Source organism: Rhyacophila brunnea, unplaced genomic scaffold (assembly GCF_057557595.1).
Source record: "Rhyacophila brunnea isolate RB1 unplaced genomic scaffold, BYU_Rbru_1.0 scaffold_22, whole genome shotgun sequence".
Taxonomy (NCBI): domain Eukaryota; kingdom Metazoa; phylum Arthropoda; class Insecta; order Trichoptera; family Rhyacophilidae; genus Rhyacophila; species Rhyacophila brunnea.
In genome coordinates, this window is record NW_028232882.1 from 12251049 (window position 1) to 12268432 (window position 17384).

Sequence of the window (17384 nt, forward strand, 5' to 3'; positions counted from 1 at the left end):
CGATTGATCCTAAAACACGAGAGGCGGGGACGGGTGACATTTAACACGATGGCAATCATTTGCTATAGTTGAAATATTACTTCAACTACGCCAACACTCATTTAACAGTATAGCCAGATCTGTCAAATAACTGAAACATTCATTTTTATGCATTAGAATATTATGCCCGTTTAGTCGTATTAAAATGACATGGAGATTCAACAATGGTGTTGAACATGGTTACATTATGAAGTGAATTATTTTCACGTTGGCGCAATTTGAAATAAGTGAAGATGAAATTTAACGAGTAAATAAGACAAGCTGGTATATTCTAGTCTTGTTTTTCATACACGCTGTCACATCAACATTTTGTGAAATCAAACTAGAACTAACCATCATATTGTGCCAGAGGAATAAAAATAAATTTTTACCTTAACCGAAGTTGCTGAAGAGACATCTTCATTTTCGTCTATACTCTATAGAGATAGACTTTATATATGAAATTGAATCCTTGTTTGTACATTATAAGGCTAACGATTTTATTAGCTGCGTCTTATTTCACATACAAGTATATTCATTTGTAGCATTCTTCTTGGTGAGATTTAAGTTTCACGGCTGCACTAGCTACACACCCAACAGGTGTCAGCTAGCACATTAATGCTAAACTGAAGATATTTATATCAAAGAAGTGTCAACAACAGGCTGACAGTTCCATTTTATTTACGGAAAATGTTTTCGGTGTTCAACATCGATAATAATGTTATCAATTTTATTTTCTTTGTAGTCCAGTGCGTAAGACACTGGTCTTTCATCCGGGGGCTCCAGGTTCGATCCCGATGAGGTCACAACATATTTATGTAATTTTCTCGAATCCTGGGTGTTTGTGATTGTTTCACTTCTACCACTACGCTACTAATGAGGCCCATTACCTGTATATATATATTATATATACATTTTTTTTATATACATATATTATGGTTTGCAATTCAATCATACTAAGAGCATTCTGAAATCGCTATCATTGTTGTAAAACAAAAAGGTTCATAGGCTCTTCCATTTTTGATGATTGTCTAGTGAAAGCTAAAATTTATTTTTATTCGTCAGGTGTATTATCTTATCAATGAAATATGTCATGAGTCATGCAAAAATGAATGAAATCCTCTGTGCTGACCGGCTGATCTCAGCATATGCGAGGAGTGATAATAATCTCGCAGAATTATGGGCATCGGAGCCGAAAATTTATTAAAATCACATTTTCTATATTCAGTGTAAATATTTTGTATCAATTTCATTATAATAATATATCGTTCTAAAAATTTAAAAATATTAAAATATGCATTTCGGCGGGGCAGTTCGCCCCCAAATATTATTACTCCGCCATTATTGACATTTGGCATAATTTATTGCATCGTTAGCTGCACTCAACGTGTAAGATGAGAACCGGAGGTAGGGGCATTCAGCACCAATCGGCCATGTAGGAGAAGTCATCGAAGAGGCGGTGGTCGCGGGCGGAAAGCAGACGCGGCTCCTTGGGCGGGGTGAGCGCGGCCCTCTCCGAGGTGAACTCACTGTCGAAGTTGCTAACGTCTTCAGGAGACGCGACGGCGGGCACGAAGGGCGGGCGAATATCGCGCAGCAGCAGCCGATCCCAGTCTGTGTCGCGGAAGAAGGCCTGCTTCTTGACATCCTCCGCGTCGCGCTCGCTCGAGCCCAGCCGCCGCTCGGGGTTCTTACGCAGGAGGCGCCGCATCAACGCGATGGCTTCCAGTGACAGCATCCGTGGATAGCGTACCTCTTCATTGACAATCGAGTCGAAAACTTCCCCCTCGTCGTCTCCCGGGAAGGGTGACTCCCCTACCAGCATCTCAAAGATGAGCACGCCGAGCCCCCACCAGTCGACGGCGCGGGTATAGGACGTCTCGGTGAGCACCTCGGGCGCCAGGAACTCTGGTGTGCCGCAGAAGGTACCGGTGCGGTCCCCCCACCCCATGCCTTCCTTGCAGAGGCCAAAGTCGGCGATCTTGACGTACCCCTCCGTGTCCAGAAGCAGGTTGTCGAGTTTGAGGTCTCGGTAGATGATGTCGTTCTCATGCAGGTACTGCAGCCCCAGAACTACACATGCCGCGTAGAACACGGCACGGCGCTCTGTGAACACATCTGAATGGATGTGCATCATGAGATCCCCTCCCGCTGCATACTCCATCACAAAACACACGTGCGCCTCTGTCCGGAAGCAAGCGAATAGGTTCACCAGGAACGGGTGACGGATAGCATTCGCCACCTCGAAGATGCGCTTCTCTGATAGGAGGGAGTCCACCTCATCGCGGGCAATGATGTCGCCCTTTTTGAGTGCCTTGATGGCAAAGTATTCACCGGTGGCGCGATACTGCGCAAGGATCACCTTCCCGAAGTGACCACGCCCCAGCACGCTAAGCAGCTTAAAGCTGTCCACAGTCATAGTCTCTCGGGCGGAGCGGGAGTCCACTACCCTATCTCCGCCCTCGGAGCCGGTCGCCGGCGAGGCCCGTGAGTCTCCAACCTCCTCGGCGATGGGAAATTCGACGGCGTAGGACTTGGGCGACGGGGACGGAGGATACTCCACGATGGGTCCGGCGGAAGAGATCGAGGAGGGCGTCTCGCAACCTGCACTGGCGCGGTTCTCCCGCCAGTCCTCCACGTTGAGAAAGTCGAATTCCTTGAGGGCCACCTGAAGCTCCTTCTCCATCCGCAGGTTGGAACGCGGCCCGATCTCTGGCTTCCCGGAAGGCGGCGAGGGCACAGTCCCAGGGAGCCCCAGGGGACGGACGCCAGCCATCCCACCGACAGTGGCCTCCGGGTCGTCAGGCGGGGGGTCACCGCCCTCGGCCGGTACGTTCTCGAAGCTCAAGTGGTCGGCGGGTGGCGGCCGGGTCCCAGCGCCACTGTGGATGGACGGGGATGACCTCTTGATCAGCCGGCCCCAGGTGGCGACGTTGATGTTCATTTGGTTGGCGCGGGGGATGTTCTTGACTTGCTTGAAAATCTTCCTCTGGCGTTGCAGCTTGGGCTTGCGGGATATCATAGGGTTGAGGAACTTGATCTCGGCGAAGAGTAGGCCCCGTGGCTCTAGCTGGAGAGCCATCCCGTGGCGGATGTCGTCAATAAACTCCTCGAGGCGTAGAAACTTGATGGCGCACAGCCCCCGCCAGTCCTTCCAGTGGATGCCTATCTCCAGCTCCCGGGACTTGTCCAGTTCGATTGAAAATCTTCAAACAGAAAATCATATATTTCATTAATAACTTTGACAGGTCTGCGAGCTACTATTCATATTAGATATTAATTTATGGGACAGCGCCTAGTACTTATATCAGGTATAGGCAACCAGACATACTTATGAATGACACGGTTTGACGTTTGATCATTAAGTTAGTTCATGTACTATGGTGATAAACTATAGGGCGACTTTAGTACACGAGATACTTTAGTACATGAACTACTTTAGTGCAAAAATGCTTAGGTTAGTTCATGTAATATAGAATTTAGTACATGAGATACTTTAGTACACGAATAACTTTAGTACAAAAATGCTTAGATTAGGTTAGGTAGTGCTATGTAGATATATAGACGGACAGTCGACCTGCCAGGTTCAAACTGCCGGCAACCCCCCACCCCCGTATTTTTGTAAAACTGTTGGAATATCGACTCGCCAAAAGTTCTCGGGTGACACTAGATGTTTGTGACGTTAAGTAGAATATTCCGCGGGATACAGCTGCGGCTGGTGTTGGTTGTTATAAAATACAAATTCATTTATTATTAATAATGTAATATGTACGCGGAGATCGCAAATATATTTTATTTATTTTTACGAGGGTAAAACAAAGTTATAATTATTTATGTAAACATATTTTATACAATATAATACAAATGTTAAAATTTTAGAGAGCATTATAATTAATATTAAGTTATTGTGAAAACATAGACTACTACATCAGTATTCAAATTTTATTTATTTTATGTAGTGAAAATTACAAATTATTAATTTAAGACGTTCACAACATAAATTAATATACCTAATTGTGAATGACAATGTCGGTAAATCTAAATAAAATTTACGTATATATTAATATTAACATAGTAATTCATTATTATACTAATGATTGATGTAAATATAATTTTGTGGCATGTTTAAATTGTATATAAAATCAATATATGAATATTACCGTATTCTAAAAATATGACCAAATAGATGAATACTGACTCATATGCCCATTAAAGGGAATAATTTATTCAAAAGCAAAGATTATAGATCATATTTTATATTTACACAAATGTGTATAATATTGTTTCGGTGAATCGATAAAATACACAATACACTAGTGCAGGGATGGCGAACCTATGGCACGAGATGATTTTGCATGGCACGCGAATGTTTTATTTTGAAGAGAAAAAATTACCTATTAAAAAATAATGACGACATAGCCATGCGTATTTGGCATAAAGGCTAGAAACACGACGAAAGATAGAATCTCAAGAACTCATTAAGTATAATTTTAATAGAATTTTTAAAAAATATTTTTATTTCTTCCACTTGAAAAACTGCTTGGCACGTCAGACAGTCAAAAAAATATTAGGGAAATTTTGGCACGCGTACGTAAAAAGGTTCGCCAACCCTGCACTAGTGAAATCATGATTTATTTTATCAACGTCATTGGTGTGTATTTTATGTCAATTTGTTTCTAGTAAAAACAATTATGATCATAATAAATGAACAAAGTAAAATTATTCATGTATCAATATCGTTCAAGTATACCAACTAATTGAAACACTACCCCCTGTGTATTATCTCCGCGAACCTAACCTCCACGGTTTTTGACACTTGCTCTGCCGCAGACAATAACTGTACGTATATGGGCATGTCTGTTGACAGTTCGATAGATTTAAATGGGGTAGTTTGAACTGATCTGTGGTGTGCCCACTAACATACGGTTATTGTACAATTATTGTCTGTGCCAGGTTCAACCTGCTACTGTACGTGTATGGTCACCTATTGGAATAAAATAATAAATATTTATATTCACACTATTTTTGAAACAATTGTCGAAATATAATACAACCCCACTTCAAATATTGGGTTTCTAGGTAACTATTTTTGAACTGCAGAAAAATTTTGCGGCCCACCCAAAAATCTTCGCGGACCACCGGTTAAGAAACTATGATTTAGATGGTGTCTATTTACATAATATATGTGACAGTGTGAATAATATACTCAACAAAACATTTAATACTGCTAGTCTTTTGTGTACGCCTATATAATTGGTACTCAAAATAATTTTCCGTTGTCGGAAAGAAATAAATGACATTACAAACCGTATTGGTTTAATTTCGGATTTACGAATTTTCTGTTGTTCGCAACATTTGCTCTTGAATTATTGGTTGAACAAAAAAAATAGTTTATTAAACTATTAGTAAGTGCAAGTACACTGGGATTATAATTTGGAGAGATTCAGACGCAGGTTAGGAATCAAGGTAAGTAAGTACATATTATTACTACCTTGATTCAAACCACAGAAGCTGGTATTAACGAAATTTGACATGCACTTCAGTTGCATGACTATTCATTAATTTCATCCTATTTAGGTAGGTAGATGACCAAATTGGTAAAGCATATTGGCCAGTATCCAATAGATGCGGGTTCGAATCCCGGCCGGCACCATGTTTTTTCAAGATTGTTTCAGAAATTATGTATGTTCAATAAAGAATGTTACGTTCTTAAATCTTGAATAAATACTATAAAAAAAATATTTAACACTATGTAACAAAATAGTTTGAAAACCACTGCGTTTAAGAGGGTCCACCTAGCATTCTCACGAAGAACATTCAAAGATTATCTGCTATTCTTATCTTTTTTTACCGTTGCGTAAGTAAGCAGACATTTTATAAATTTAATAGTTTCAAGAAAAATCTACTTTTTATACAAATTGAAAGTATCATTTCACATCCAAAATGTTTACATACCTACTAATTTAATTATAATCATTGTGAAAAAAGAAATTCGTATTACATATTATTATATGTCATCTTATAATATTTATTACAATACCTATGTCAATAGAAACAAGTTTCAATTGGCGAAAACCAATAATATCAAAAAGGATTTGATAAGATATCCTTATCAGCAGGGGCTATTGTAAATTAACTTTTCGACGAAGAGATAAGAAAATCTAATTATTTCATTTCAATATTGCAAGCTGGAACTGGAGGTCAAGAGAAACTTCTTATATAATTGAAATTTTTTTCTTCCTTTGATTTCATTTCAACCACTTTCGATCCTGGCACCATGACTTTTCATGTATACTATCGTCTCATTTAGACGAATTACAAACACATTGACGTCTCTCATATTAAGTAGATTTACAAAAAAGAGCCGCAGCACCCGATTTAAGTGGCTTAAGCGACTGAACCATGTGCGTGGCATGTTCAGTTAGGCGGTGATTAGTAGGAGGCATGACCACTTCAGCGACTTTTTAGGTTTTCTAGAAGCACATATTATTGAATTCAAACTTGAAATCGGGTACACAGTGGATGGAGCCCATTCGAGTCATGACCCTCAACCGTGAGGTTCCGATGACGAATAAGAAGAATGATGCAAACACCAAAGAAGCAAGTTTGTAAGGCGTATGTGCCCTAATCATCCCAGAAATACTATTTACCGTAGAATTAACAAAAAATCTTCAATTCATACACATTCTCAATATTGTAAGTCAAACTGTCTCTCATATACATACATAACTATAGCCCGGTACAAGTCGGTTACGGGGAAGCCAGGCGGGAACCGCGCTAATTGCCATGGCCAATTTTGGCAAAATTCATGAATTCAAGAATGAAAACCTAACCTAAACTAACTCAATCTAACAAATAATCCAGTATATCGGTTATTTTCAAAATGTGTTTGCCGCTGGCTTCCCCATAACCGACTTGTTGTACCCTAAAGTGCTTGTACAATGCAATTGTAAATTCAACTTTGGGGTTGAGGAGTTGGATCCGTGACCACTTCCGGAGCTGTCACTACGATTTTATGTGTATATTATCATCTCGGGTAGACAAATCACAAAATAGACATGTATATCATATTCTGAAGCGTGCGCTCGGTGCCCATCAAGAAGTAAGTTTTGGAGGTAAAGAGTGGGAGCCATGACCACTTCCCGGCCTGTCTCAATGAGTTTTCATGTATACTATGATCTCAAATAGATGAATCACAGAAGTGCATATCTCTAATTATGTATATGGATTCGATCACAGCATCCGATCTACTATGCGAAACTAATTCTTGAATGTCAAAAAATATGAATGTGTTACTTAAAACTATTTATTTAAAAGCGCATTCCTTATGACGTTATGTATTATCAAATTGAAAACATAATCTGTTGCAGATAGTCTAGTGAACTTTTAAACGTTGCGTCGAGTTATATTGCTGATAAATAAAAATATATATAAAGATCCGCTAGAGTACCTTTGATCCCAGGCTTGCTGGGAGCATGGCTTCCAGCTGGTCTGGCCGACAGTGTGGTTGTCCAACTTGAGGACGGCCATTATCTCCGAGCTGGTCTCCTCCTTTATGCTGTAGGACTTGATCGAGTTGCGGATAGTGACGCCCTTGACGAACGAACGCAGATCCGACGGACTGGCGTTGTGGTCTTTGCGAGCCCTCCCGGGGACCTCCTCCAGGAGATCCTGGCAACCCATCAGCCGCACTTCTAGCTGACCCGTCACCTGAACGGACTGAAGGGGAGGCATGCCCGGCAGGACGGTGACTCTGCCGCCGCTTCCCAGACTGGTGTATCCTGCGTGAGGGCTCGCCTGGAGCTCGAAGGTCACCTCTTGCGCCACAGGGCTGCGGGCGGGCAGTTCCTGCCTCCGCATGTCCAGGGAGCGCCTCAGGAGGTCCAATTTTTGGCTGGACTCCATGAGGCTTGTCTGGGCTTCTTGAAGCGCTTTTTTATCGGGCGCCTTGGTGCTTTGCAATAATCTAATGGCGTTCTTGGAACCCTCCACGACAGCTGTCTCGATGCGCAGACGGTTGCGCAGTTCCGTGATGCGATCATCCAGGTGAGTGTCTATGGATCCAGACTCACCGCGGCCGTCACCGTTGGATCCCGCCACGCACTCTGCGGACCCGTCCTTCTGCTGCCTGCCCTGTCTCATCTTGAGAATCCTCAACTTCAGATAGTCGATTTTCACTTTAGAGTCTTGCAGCATCTGCTGGGCCTCCGCGAGGAGTTTCTTGTCCCTCGACTGGTGGCCGGCGCTGATGCTCTGAATCATGTTCTCGGCGCCCTGTTTCACCTTCAACTCTATGTTCAGCTGCTTTTCGAGTGACTGGAGACGCCTGTCCGAGAAGGTGCCATCGCCCGCGTGCTGCTGGGCGTGCTCCGCATTGGACGACAGGATGAGATCTTCGTGGGACATGTTCAGCATAGACTGAGGCGCGGTTTGCCCGCGGGACAGGATAATCTGCGACTCGAGTTCCTGCAGTTCTGAATTCAACTCCTTCAGTTTCACGTTCGCCTTCTTGACTATACTCGCGACGTCCGAGAGGGACCTCCTGTCCGTGGCGACTTCGCGCAGTTTCTCGGCGCCCTCCTTTATCTTCAACTCCTTCCGGATCTCGCGGCGGATCAGCTCCTTGAGCTCTTCCAGCTTCGCCGGGAGGGCGATCTCCGGGACGCTCTCCGTCTGCACGCCATATTTGTGCCCCAATTCGTAGAGCACTGGATGTTGAATATAATCGCCTTGATAATAGCCCGGGTCTGCCATGGTTTCGAACGACGATGACCGTCACTCGGCCGATTTCACATCATTTTTCACCCGCGTCGGCCTTTGAGTTCGTTTAAAATCAGCACAGAATGGAGAACTTCATCTTTAAAATATTATGACTCAGTTTGAGTAAGGCAATTACTGACGAGAAGAAGTAACGTAAATTAAAGCCAAATTACTAACCAGTACTACTACCTAAGTGAACCATAGACAAACCTTCTGGGATACCTGTCAGTTAAACTTGCTTACGAATTCGAAATTGTTCAAATTTTATTTTTGTTAAAATCGCTATCCAGATAGATAGGATCGATTTAATTTAAACTGCAGATTATTTTTTGATGTTTTCTGTTTATATGAACTTAAAAATAATACCTATTTAGCTTTAAATTATTACTAAGCACATACAAAAAAATAACAATGACTAAAATATGTCTCAATAATAACTTTGAAACTATTTCATTCAAGATAATAATAATTAATAGGTACCATGATTTTTTTGTCATAAAGTCATCTCTACAACATACTAGGTAATAATTATTATTATTTATCATTTATTTTCGTCCAGGCACTGAATTATTTCGCACCGCCACACACCCAATAGCCAATAGTGAATGTGAATAGCCATAATATTATTTGAAACGTCAATCGATCAATGTTTTTGCTGTCAAATAAAATTTTCAAATAGTTTTATAAATATTGCCGTTATGATGGCCTTGAGGATTTTATTCAAAAAATATTCACGAAATGGATTGAGAAGAATAACAAAAACTACACATTCCTTTTCACAGATGGTATTTACAATAAATACTTTTAAGGTTAGGTTAGGTATCACCGAGTTCGAACCGTTGGGTTTTTAGATGAATAAGATAAAATTTACCCATTTAAAATTGAAATAATGTACTGAAAATATTTAATTGATTTGAACTAATATGCATTTCAATTCCTAGTAAATAAATGTATTAACCAGTGGCATACCTATCTAGAGATATTGGTCGACCCTATGCAAAATCATGCAAGGCCTCCTTGTTTCCTCAAAAAATCATCGACCAATACCTAACGTTTTTTAGCTTTTTCGGTAATTTTATCCTCCATCGTTTTTGTAATCGAGGCCTTTTGAGACCGAAAACCAAACAACCTATTGTAACCCAAAAATAAGTAGGCTGTGTTTGGCTTTGAGTTGTTAGCATGGACACATGCTTTTGTCTTGACCTCCCGGGCGGCTTCGTTACGAAAAATCGCACAGGCGTAACGGAAAATAATGTCACAAAAGTAGCGCGGCTGCGAGAGACCAGTCGGCCGCGAACGGCGCTTCGGAAATGACGTGTGAACCCGCGCCACGCAATTTATTTTATTTTCTTTCGAATTTGGACAGCCAGCATTCAGAGAATCAGTAGGCAAAAGCATGTTCCATGTTTAATAATTTTAGCAGTCAGTGTTCAAGTATTTTTTTTTTATACAATAATAAGCTTAGTTCTAAATTAAAACACCTGACGATTTGATTTATCTATATACTGTTTCTTTCAGTAGGTATTAGGTTTTGGTTTTGTTTTTGGTCTCAAAACACTTTAACCATAATGACGATATTGAGTTGTGCTATGTAGGTACTAATACAGGGAGAATCGCGAAAAAGCGGTGGAATGGTTTTGTGTAAAGTAAAATTTGAAGTTTGGGACGTCGCATACAAGTACAAATGTATTATTATTATTTCGTATTACAGAACGCGTTCGTAGAAGAATAGCATCGAATAAGAAAGCGTCTTAATTTAACAGCAGGAAGTCGAATACTGAATAAGTATCAAAATCCTTGTTCATTGGAGGGAATATTTCAATGATTCGGGACATCATAAATCATACTATATGACTGCTTTACTTATAGCATTCTCTCATCGGTGCTTAAATGATTGGGTTTACAGCTGAATGTGAGGAATCTCTTGAAATGAGTCCAGATGTGTAACCGTCATAAAAATGTCAATGTCGGTATGTACGTATATAATTTACTGATTGTGTTATTTGTTTTTATTTTGAGGCAGCAGCAAGTAAATCAAAAGATGAAGTAATATGGCCGAAAAGAATATTCTCTGGAGTTCAGCCAACGGGTTCACTGCACCTTGGGAATTATGTAGGCGCTGTTAAGAGATGGCTAGAGCTGCAAAACAAAGGCGAAGATGTCACGATATCCATTGTCGATCTACATTCTATTACTCTGCCGCAGGTTAAATAATTCCTTAGTACGAAACGAGCTTTACAGCAGGTCAATAGTTTGAGCCCCATAACTGTTCAAGGTTCAGAAGATGAAAAAAATGAGATTTCTTAATGCCATATGCATAATACTCATGGCTTTATCCGACTGATTTTCTTTTGCGCATACTTACATACGAAGAGATCTTTATTTGGCTTGGCTATGTATTTTTTCTGACTGAAATGTGGTGTGGTTCAGCAGTCTCGGTCTTTTTACGGGTCTCTTCACATCTGGGAATCTATAATTTTGAAATTTCAGTGATAATTTGTTCAGCAATTAATGGTGGGTTATATCTTTTAGGATCCTGAAGCGTTGAAGAGAAACATTTTAGAAATGACAGCCACATTATTAGCGTGCGGAATAGATCCAAAAAAGTCAACACTGTTTTTGCAGTCTTCCGTGTCGATGCATGCGGAACTCGGTTGGATTTTAGGCTGCATCACAACAATGGCTAGGTAATGTAAATTAATCAATACAGTGATAGATTCATATTATTGAGAATACATAATGCTGTATTATCGGCTTCTGTCGGTTCTCGACTACATAGAGCCTAAATATATAAAAGTAAAACTTAAAGAAGAGAACTCCCTGTCTAATGTTGCAATTAACCCCAATTCATTTTGCACTGGATTTATTTATGGCATAAGTACTTGACTATTTTCTCCTTCATTTGTCAAATCGTCACCTACGTAAAAGGTCGGTATTGCGTTTTTTGCTATTTTGACTTAATTGCCTTTATTAAATAATTAAATGATGATATCGAATAAAAAACAAAACATCAATCAATATTAGTTTTCATTAGGTTTCATGTATAACCTACTAGTTTAAATTATCGTAATTAGATAGGAGTCTCGTAGCATAATTGGTTAATGCATAGATTGGCGCGACACCAATGGTTATACGGGTTCAAATCCCGCCGAGGTTCGTATTTTTTTCAAATATGATTTTTTCTAGTGGGTATATATCTGAAGTGTTTTCAAGTTATATGTTCAATATTTAGAATGTTACATTCTCAAAATCTTGTGAATTATTCATTTGAATAAAATAAATAGTTTATAAATAATAAATTAACGTTATGGTGTCATTAAAATTTATTCAAATCGTACTACTTACTGAAAAGTTACCATTTTGCAGTTCCGACCTTATACATAGAAGGTGTCGAAAAACAAGTTTGCGCTAGTTCAACACAATTCAACATAATTCTAGATTCTCTGATACAATCAATTTCATAAATTATTAATATTATTTGACATGATGTTGCCGAAACTGTATAGTTTTAATCTTTAAATGGCGGAAAATTACTGTACGTGTACATTTCAGGATTTATATTTTATAAGATAGTATTAAAAGGTATTTATAAAGTGTCATCTGCTTAGCGTTTTGATTGTTTGCTTTAATAGGTTGGCACATTTACCGCAATTCAAGGACAAGTCCGAATCAATGAGAGAAGTTCCGCTAGGATTGTATGTGTATCCAGTTCTGCAGGCCGCCGACATTCTTCTCTACAAGGCCACGCACGTTCCTGTCGGAGAAGATCAGCTACAGCATCTGCAGATGGCCCAGCAATTAGTCAAAACATTCAATTATCGATTCGGAAAAACCTTTCCAAGCCCGCAACCTTTACTGGGAGGTATGCCGTTTCAGAATCCCAATCATGAGAAATTCAATTCTAATTGTTCAATTTTAATTTATTAATAACATCTGAAATGCATGAGTACTTGAGTATCAAAGTGGGACATGAGCCATCTACTAAATTTTACAGGAGAGGCTATTTTTCATTTCATACATAAAGATGTGAAAAATGTTCTGGGTAGTTTAAAATTTCTTCTTATTGAAAAAATAAGAAAACATGGAAAGTTTTAAAATTAATAATTATGTTTATGGAAACTTTGAAGTTTTTTCTTTGGCTCTTTTCCACTCACTGTGATTAGCTACACGCTTTCGAACATTGCTCGAATTCATTTCAGTTAATTAAAAATACTACTTTTCCTTCAAAACAATTAAAGAACACCTTTATTTTGAAAAAAAAAAACCAACAGAGATCCTCTATTTTAGAATGACGTTAGCACACTGCCTCCAGGCCAATAGCCATGATATTATAAGTAGATTCTAGCTCAGCGATTGGTCACCGTACACATGTCCTCTACCTTCACGAGCGTGGGCGTCAAGCATCCATTTTTGATATTACATACGAATTTTTAATTCAAAGATCTATATGAAAACAACCGTTTTTGATACTTTTGATGGATTTATTTAAAATACTTGCACTACATACAATAATCAATTAAAACATGAATTTAGTGGTGAGTAGGGAGTAGGGAGGTGGCGTTTGTCCGACTTTGATACTGAGCTTCTCACATATTCATAACTAAATTAAACTTTTAAATTAAGTTTATTTTTACACATTCAATAAAGTACGTATGTATGTACCACCACGACACTTGATTCGGTCAGGATGACTGACAGGCCAGAGTGTTTGTAAGAGGTTGATAGAGAAGAGGTTTCAAATATGAATTTTTCATTTCAGACGAGGCTTCCTCTAGACTTAAAAGCTTACGAGATCCCACGAAAAAGATGTCAAAGTCGGACCCCAATCCAAAATCGAGAATATTATTAATCGATACTCCGGAATTGATAACCTTGAAAATAAAGAAATCTGTCACAGATTTCACTCCAGAGGTAGAGTGCTTATTATTTCAAATTTGTATATTCGTTAAAAATCAAAACTGCCAACAATATTGCGACTCTCTTCTATGCACACGGGCGGGACCGCGCCGGGACAGTGATGCGACAGTTACATCAAGCGGCTAGCCGAAACGAATGGCTGACTGCAAAAATTGTATGCAGCAGGTTTTTTCTACCAAAAAATGTTGCACATCAACAGGGTATCCATGGAATTAAGCAAAACCGAATGGTTTATGACGGTCTCACCTTACGCCGGAACCGTTTATTGCCGCAATAAAACTTGTCGAGTGTTCACCCACTTGTCTGCGACTTTGTATATTCGGGTGCCGCGGTGTTCTATAATGCTCCATTTAAATAACGGTGTTTGTACATGCACGTCTCTGTAAAACAAGTATTCCTTATATTAAAACAGAAACATATTTTTTCTCTATGGTCAGTTTTTGATGTCTATGTGCACTTAACTGTCAAATAAACGATATTTTTTCACATTTTGCCGCTAGGTAGCCCTAGTAGTCCACATATTTTCAACTCGCTATTCAATGACATTAATATGTCATTGTCGCTATTACATACTTTCATATTATTTCTTTTATTTTTCGATTAATACTATGTACATTATGGCCGGATAATCCGAATGCCGAATAATCGTTATTGAATAAATATAATCATTACAATATAAACAAATGAAAGGAAATGGTTATCGTGATAGTATGCCTACCTACCATATAATTATTATGCATAAATCGATTCCAGCATAATCATGTGAATTGAGTTGTTAAAAATATTATATTATATTTATTTGATTTTCATGAATCTGCGTTTGATGTGTATTTACTAACGAGACTCTTAAATTCGAAAGCGTCGCCGCTTATACGAAATCTGCGGCATAGTAGATTAGCTTCATCTACGAAAGCAAAGTTTAGTTTTAGTACCTATAAATAAAGCATTCATGATTGAATAAAATGAAGCACCAATTATAGGATCAATTGTAAAATAGATAATACCATTAGACAATAATCAAAATAATTCACTGAATCATAATGAAATACGGAAGAAAACAAGTACCTAGGTATGACAATTATCAACAAACGCGGGCTGTCAGTTGATCTGTCAAACATCGACTCTGACAAATTTAGCAATCGGTTCGCTAAACTTATGGTAGAGGGGCATTCGGTGTACGGATTCGGCGAGATGCTTATATACAAAATTTGGATGAACGCAATTATACGGGCGTATTATATATCTGGCGTAAAATCGCATTCGAAAATATTGGATGATAGGGGCCTAAGTTACATGTATTTTATGAATCACAACAAAATCCATGCAAATAAAACATATTTTTTTGAAAAAGACAGCTTCCTTCAACTATAAAAGATGATGATTTTGGATGTATTCGATTTTACAGGTGACGTATGATCCGGACACAAGACCTGGAGTTTCCAACCTGATTGACATCCATTGCATAATGGCCAACAAGATTCCTGAAGAAGTATGTGAAGAAGCAGAGGGTATCAATACCGGAAGGTAATGAATTGTTCATTCTAAACAACATATTTCATAATTTATTATTTTCGCTGCAGCTAAACATAGTGTCATCAGTGATGAATGTAATAGTTTGCCACCACTGAATAATTATTTGTGTTTTATCAAGTTTGAAAGTAATAGGTAAAAATAGCATCGTTATTTTGTCTTTAGTGTAGAAAAATAGCACCTGCACGATGAAGTCGTGTATCACTTTCTCTTTTTATCATAATAATCTATCCTTTTCTCTTCGGATATCTAGCTTCTATTGTATTTGCAGTTTGTAGTATTTGGACTTGTTTTTTTTTTCTTAGGAGTCACTCGGAAGTACCTAACCCTGATGGGGTAATAATTGCATTATTTTCAGTCTTATAAAATAATTAATATTGATATTTCTTCTTCTTCCTGGCGTTACAACCCTATAGGTCATGACTCCTCCAGCGTCTGCCACCGTCCAGGTCCGTCTAAAGCTGCTTTCCTTCAGTTCAGGACCGATATTCTTAAATCCAACTCGGCACTATCTCTATATCTTGCATTATGTCGACTGAGTCTTCATTTGCCTTCCGGCTTCCCGAATGTCGGTTTCTTTGTCATGTGTGACTCGTCCATCCCATGGACGTGGCCCAGTTATCTAAAGTAGTCCAGTTTGATAGACTGTACGGTGTGATGGCTCCAGTGTAAAACGTTCATCTCATTATTGTATCTCTCTCTCCACCCGACTGTGTGTTATTGATGGGTCTGAAAAACAGCTTAGAATGCTTCGCTCGAATGAGACCGACACTCTTCCCTGATTTTGGTCATGCACCAGATTTCCGGACCATACGCATGATATTAATAATTGATCTTAACCTAATGCTTACGGGCCGGACAAAATTGTGTTTTTGCTAATTGCTTTTCAAATGCAAATTAACGCGTTAATTAAAAAATTAATGAAAAGAGCCCGTAAACATTGGGTTAATAGTGTTTTGTACAAGATGAATTTCAAGTGTCAATTCGATGCCTTGGAATGAATCACCTTCATTAGACCAAAGTGATATTGCTTGTCTAGCACAATTTTCTTTTCTTCATTTCGGTTTCTAGGCTACTATCACTGTTAATGAAGGACCCTGGCTACACGAAATTCTTGACCATCTCAAAGCGCTGTTGTGCTCCCTTAAAGTATCAAAAGGTCTTTGAGGGCCTCTGGAAACAACCATAAATATTTAGTTCCACATTAATAGTGAGTCCTAGTGTGCTGGTGTTTTTCTCAAAGTCCACAAATACTTCTCTGACACCATTTTCGTTACGGCCCTTTTATCAGCAACCTATATTAATTGGTCTCAATAAATGCGGACACTTTACATTATTCATATGTGTTTTAAATTCAATGATAATATCTTGGTATTTTCGTCCAGTCTCTGTCCTGTGCTCGTCATCCCTACTCTTTGAGGAGTGCCTGAGAAGATGAGGTATCAATAGTTACGATGAAATTAAATAGAAACGGCCCGAATGTGTGTACAATAGAATTAAAATAATGGTTTAAGGCCACAAGCTCTGTGAGATCTATCAGGGTGAGGATAGAGCAATCAATGCTTGGTCGTAGGATACTCCATCTTTTCGTGATTTGCCCATTTCTATACCTTAGATATTAGACAATTCCTTCATTTTTTCCAGGTACAAGTCCATAGTTTCTGATGCTGTTTGTCAACACACGGAGCCAATTAGAACGAAGATTGAAGAATATTTATCGAAGCCTCAATATTTAATCGACATACTTAAAGAAGGCTCCGAGAAAGCCACATCTCGGGCAAAGATCACCCATCAAGAAGTAATGAATAAAGTTGGATTGGGTATACCCATTTTCAGTAATTAAGTATGCTACGAAATATAAAATGAAGGAAATATAGTTCTATAATTTGGTTAATGATGTGTAATTTGAAGATTGATTGGACAATAAAATAACTATGAAAATGATTTTTTTGTGCATCATTTTATTTGGATTACCAGAATGGCAAAAATGTTTCTTAATATAAAACTTCTTAATGATGGTTTTGAAGCAAAGTTTTTGTTAATTCTACGATATCTGAGATATTTATGTTGATAGCTTATTCGAGGTATAAACCCTTTGAAGCTAAAACAATTTCAACAGCGCTTTTTTTTAAAATAAGGGAGTTTGTATTTGAGTTGCC

At 38.8% G+C, this 17384-nt stretch overlaps 2 protein-coding genes across 5 annotated transcripts; one reads left to right on the top strand and one right to left on the bottom strand.

Annotated features, from left to right (window-relative positions):
• Positions 1 to 1083: 1083 nt before the first annotated feature.
• Pkn (serine/threonine-protein kinase N) lies at positions 1084 to 8964 on the bottom strand. Its single transcript, XM_085949834.1, has 2 exons — positions 7469 to 8964; positions 1084 to 3224 (listed from the first exon to the last, which is right to left on the bottom strand). Exons 1-2 carry the CDS (start codon positions 8770 to 8772, stop codon positions 1436 to 1438), a joined length of 3093 nt encoding a protein of 1030 aa, XP_085805960.1. The 5' UTR covers positions 8773 to 8964; the 3' UTR covers positions 1084 to 1435.
• A 425-nt stretch (positions 8965 to 9389) lies between these two features.
• Positions 9390 to 17180, top strand: TrpRS-m (Tryptophanyl-tRNA synthetase, mitochondrial). Of its 4 annotated transcripts, none has more exons than XR_015070981.1 (7): positions 9390 to 9563; positions 10798 to 10983; positions 11311 to 11465; positions 12411 to 12640; positions 13538 to 13895; positions 14976 to 15219; positions 16870 to 17147. XR_015070981.1 is itself a non-coding variant. In XM_085949836.1 (7 exons), exons 1-7 carry the CDS (start codon positions 9477 to 9479, stop codon positions 17066 to 17068), a joined length of 1128 nt encoding a protein of 375 aa, XP_085805962.1. In that variant the 5' UTR covers positions 9390 to 9476; the 3' UTR covers positions 17069 to 17180. The 4 variants fall into 4 exon arrangements, 3 of the variants coding, with proteins under 3 accessions (XP_085805962.1, XP_085805963.1, XP_085805964.1); XM_085949836.1 differs by having other exon boundaries at positions 13538 to 13689; positions 15101 to 15219; positions 16870 to 17180; XM_085949837.1 differs by having other exon boundaries at positions 10802 to 10983; positions 13538 to 13689; positions 15101 to 15219; positions 16870 to 17170.
• The last annotated feature ends 204 nt before the right edge of the window (positions 17181 to 17384 follow it).

Excerpts from the sequence above, each read along its gene's own strand:
- TrpRS-m (XM_085949836.1), top strand. The coding sequence starts at position 9,477 with ATGATGGCCTTGAGGATTTTATTCAAAAAATATTCACGAAATGGATTG. Across the intron at positions 13,690-15,100 it reads TCACAGATTTCACTCCAGAG|GTGACGTATGATCCGGACAC; the intron begins GTAGAGTGCTTA and ends TCGATTTTACAG. Across the intron at positions 15,220-16,869 it reads GAGGGTATCAATACCGGAAG|GTACAAGTCCATAGTTTCTG; the intron begins GTAATGAATTGT and ends CATTTTTTCCAG.
- Pkn (XM_085949834.1), bottom strand. The coding sequence starts at position 8,772 with ATGGCAGACCCGGGCTATTATCAAGGCGATTATATTCAACATCCAGTG. Across the intron at positions 3,225-7,468 it reads CAGCAAGCCTGGGATCAAAG|ATTTTCAATCGAACTGGACA; the intron begins GTACTCTAGCGG and ends TTCTGTTTGAAG.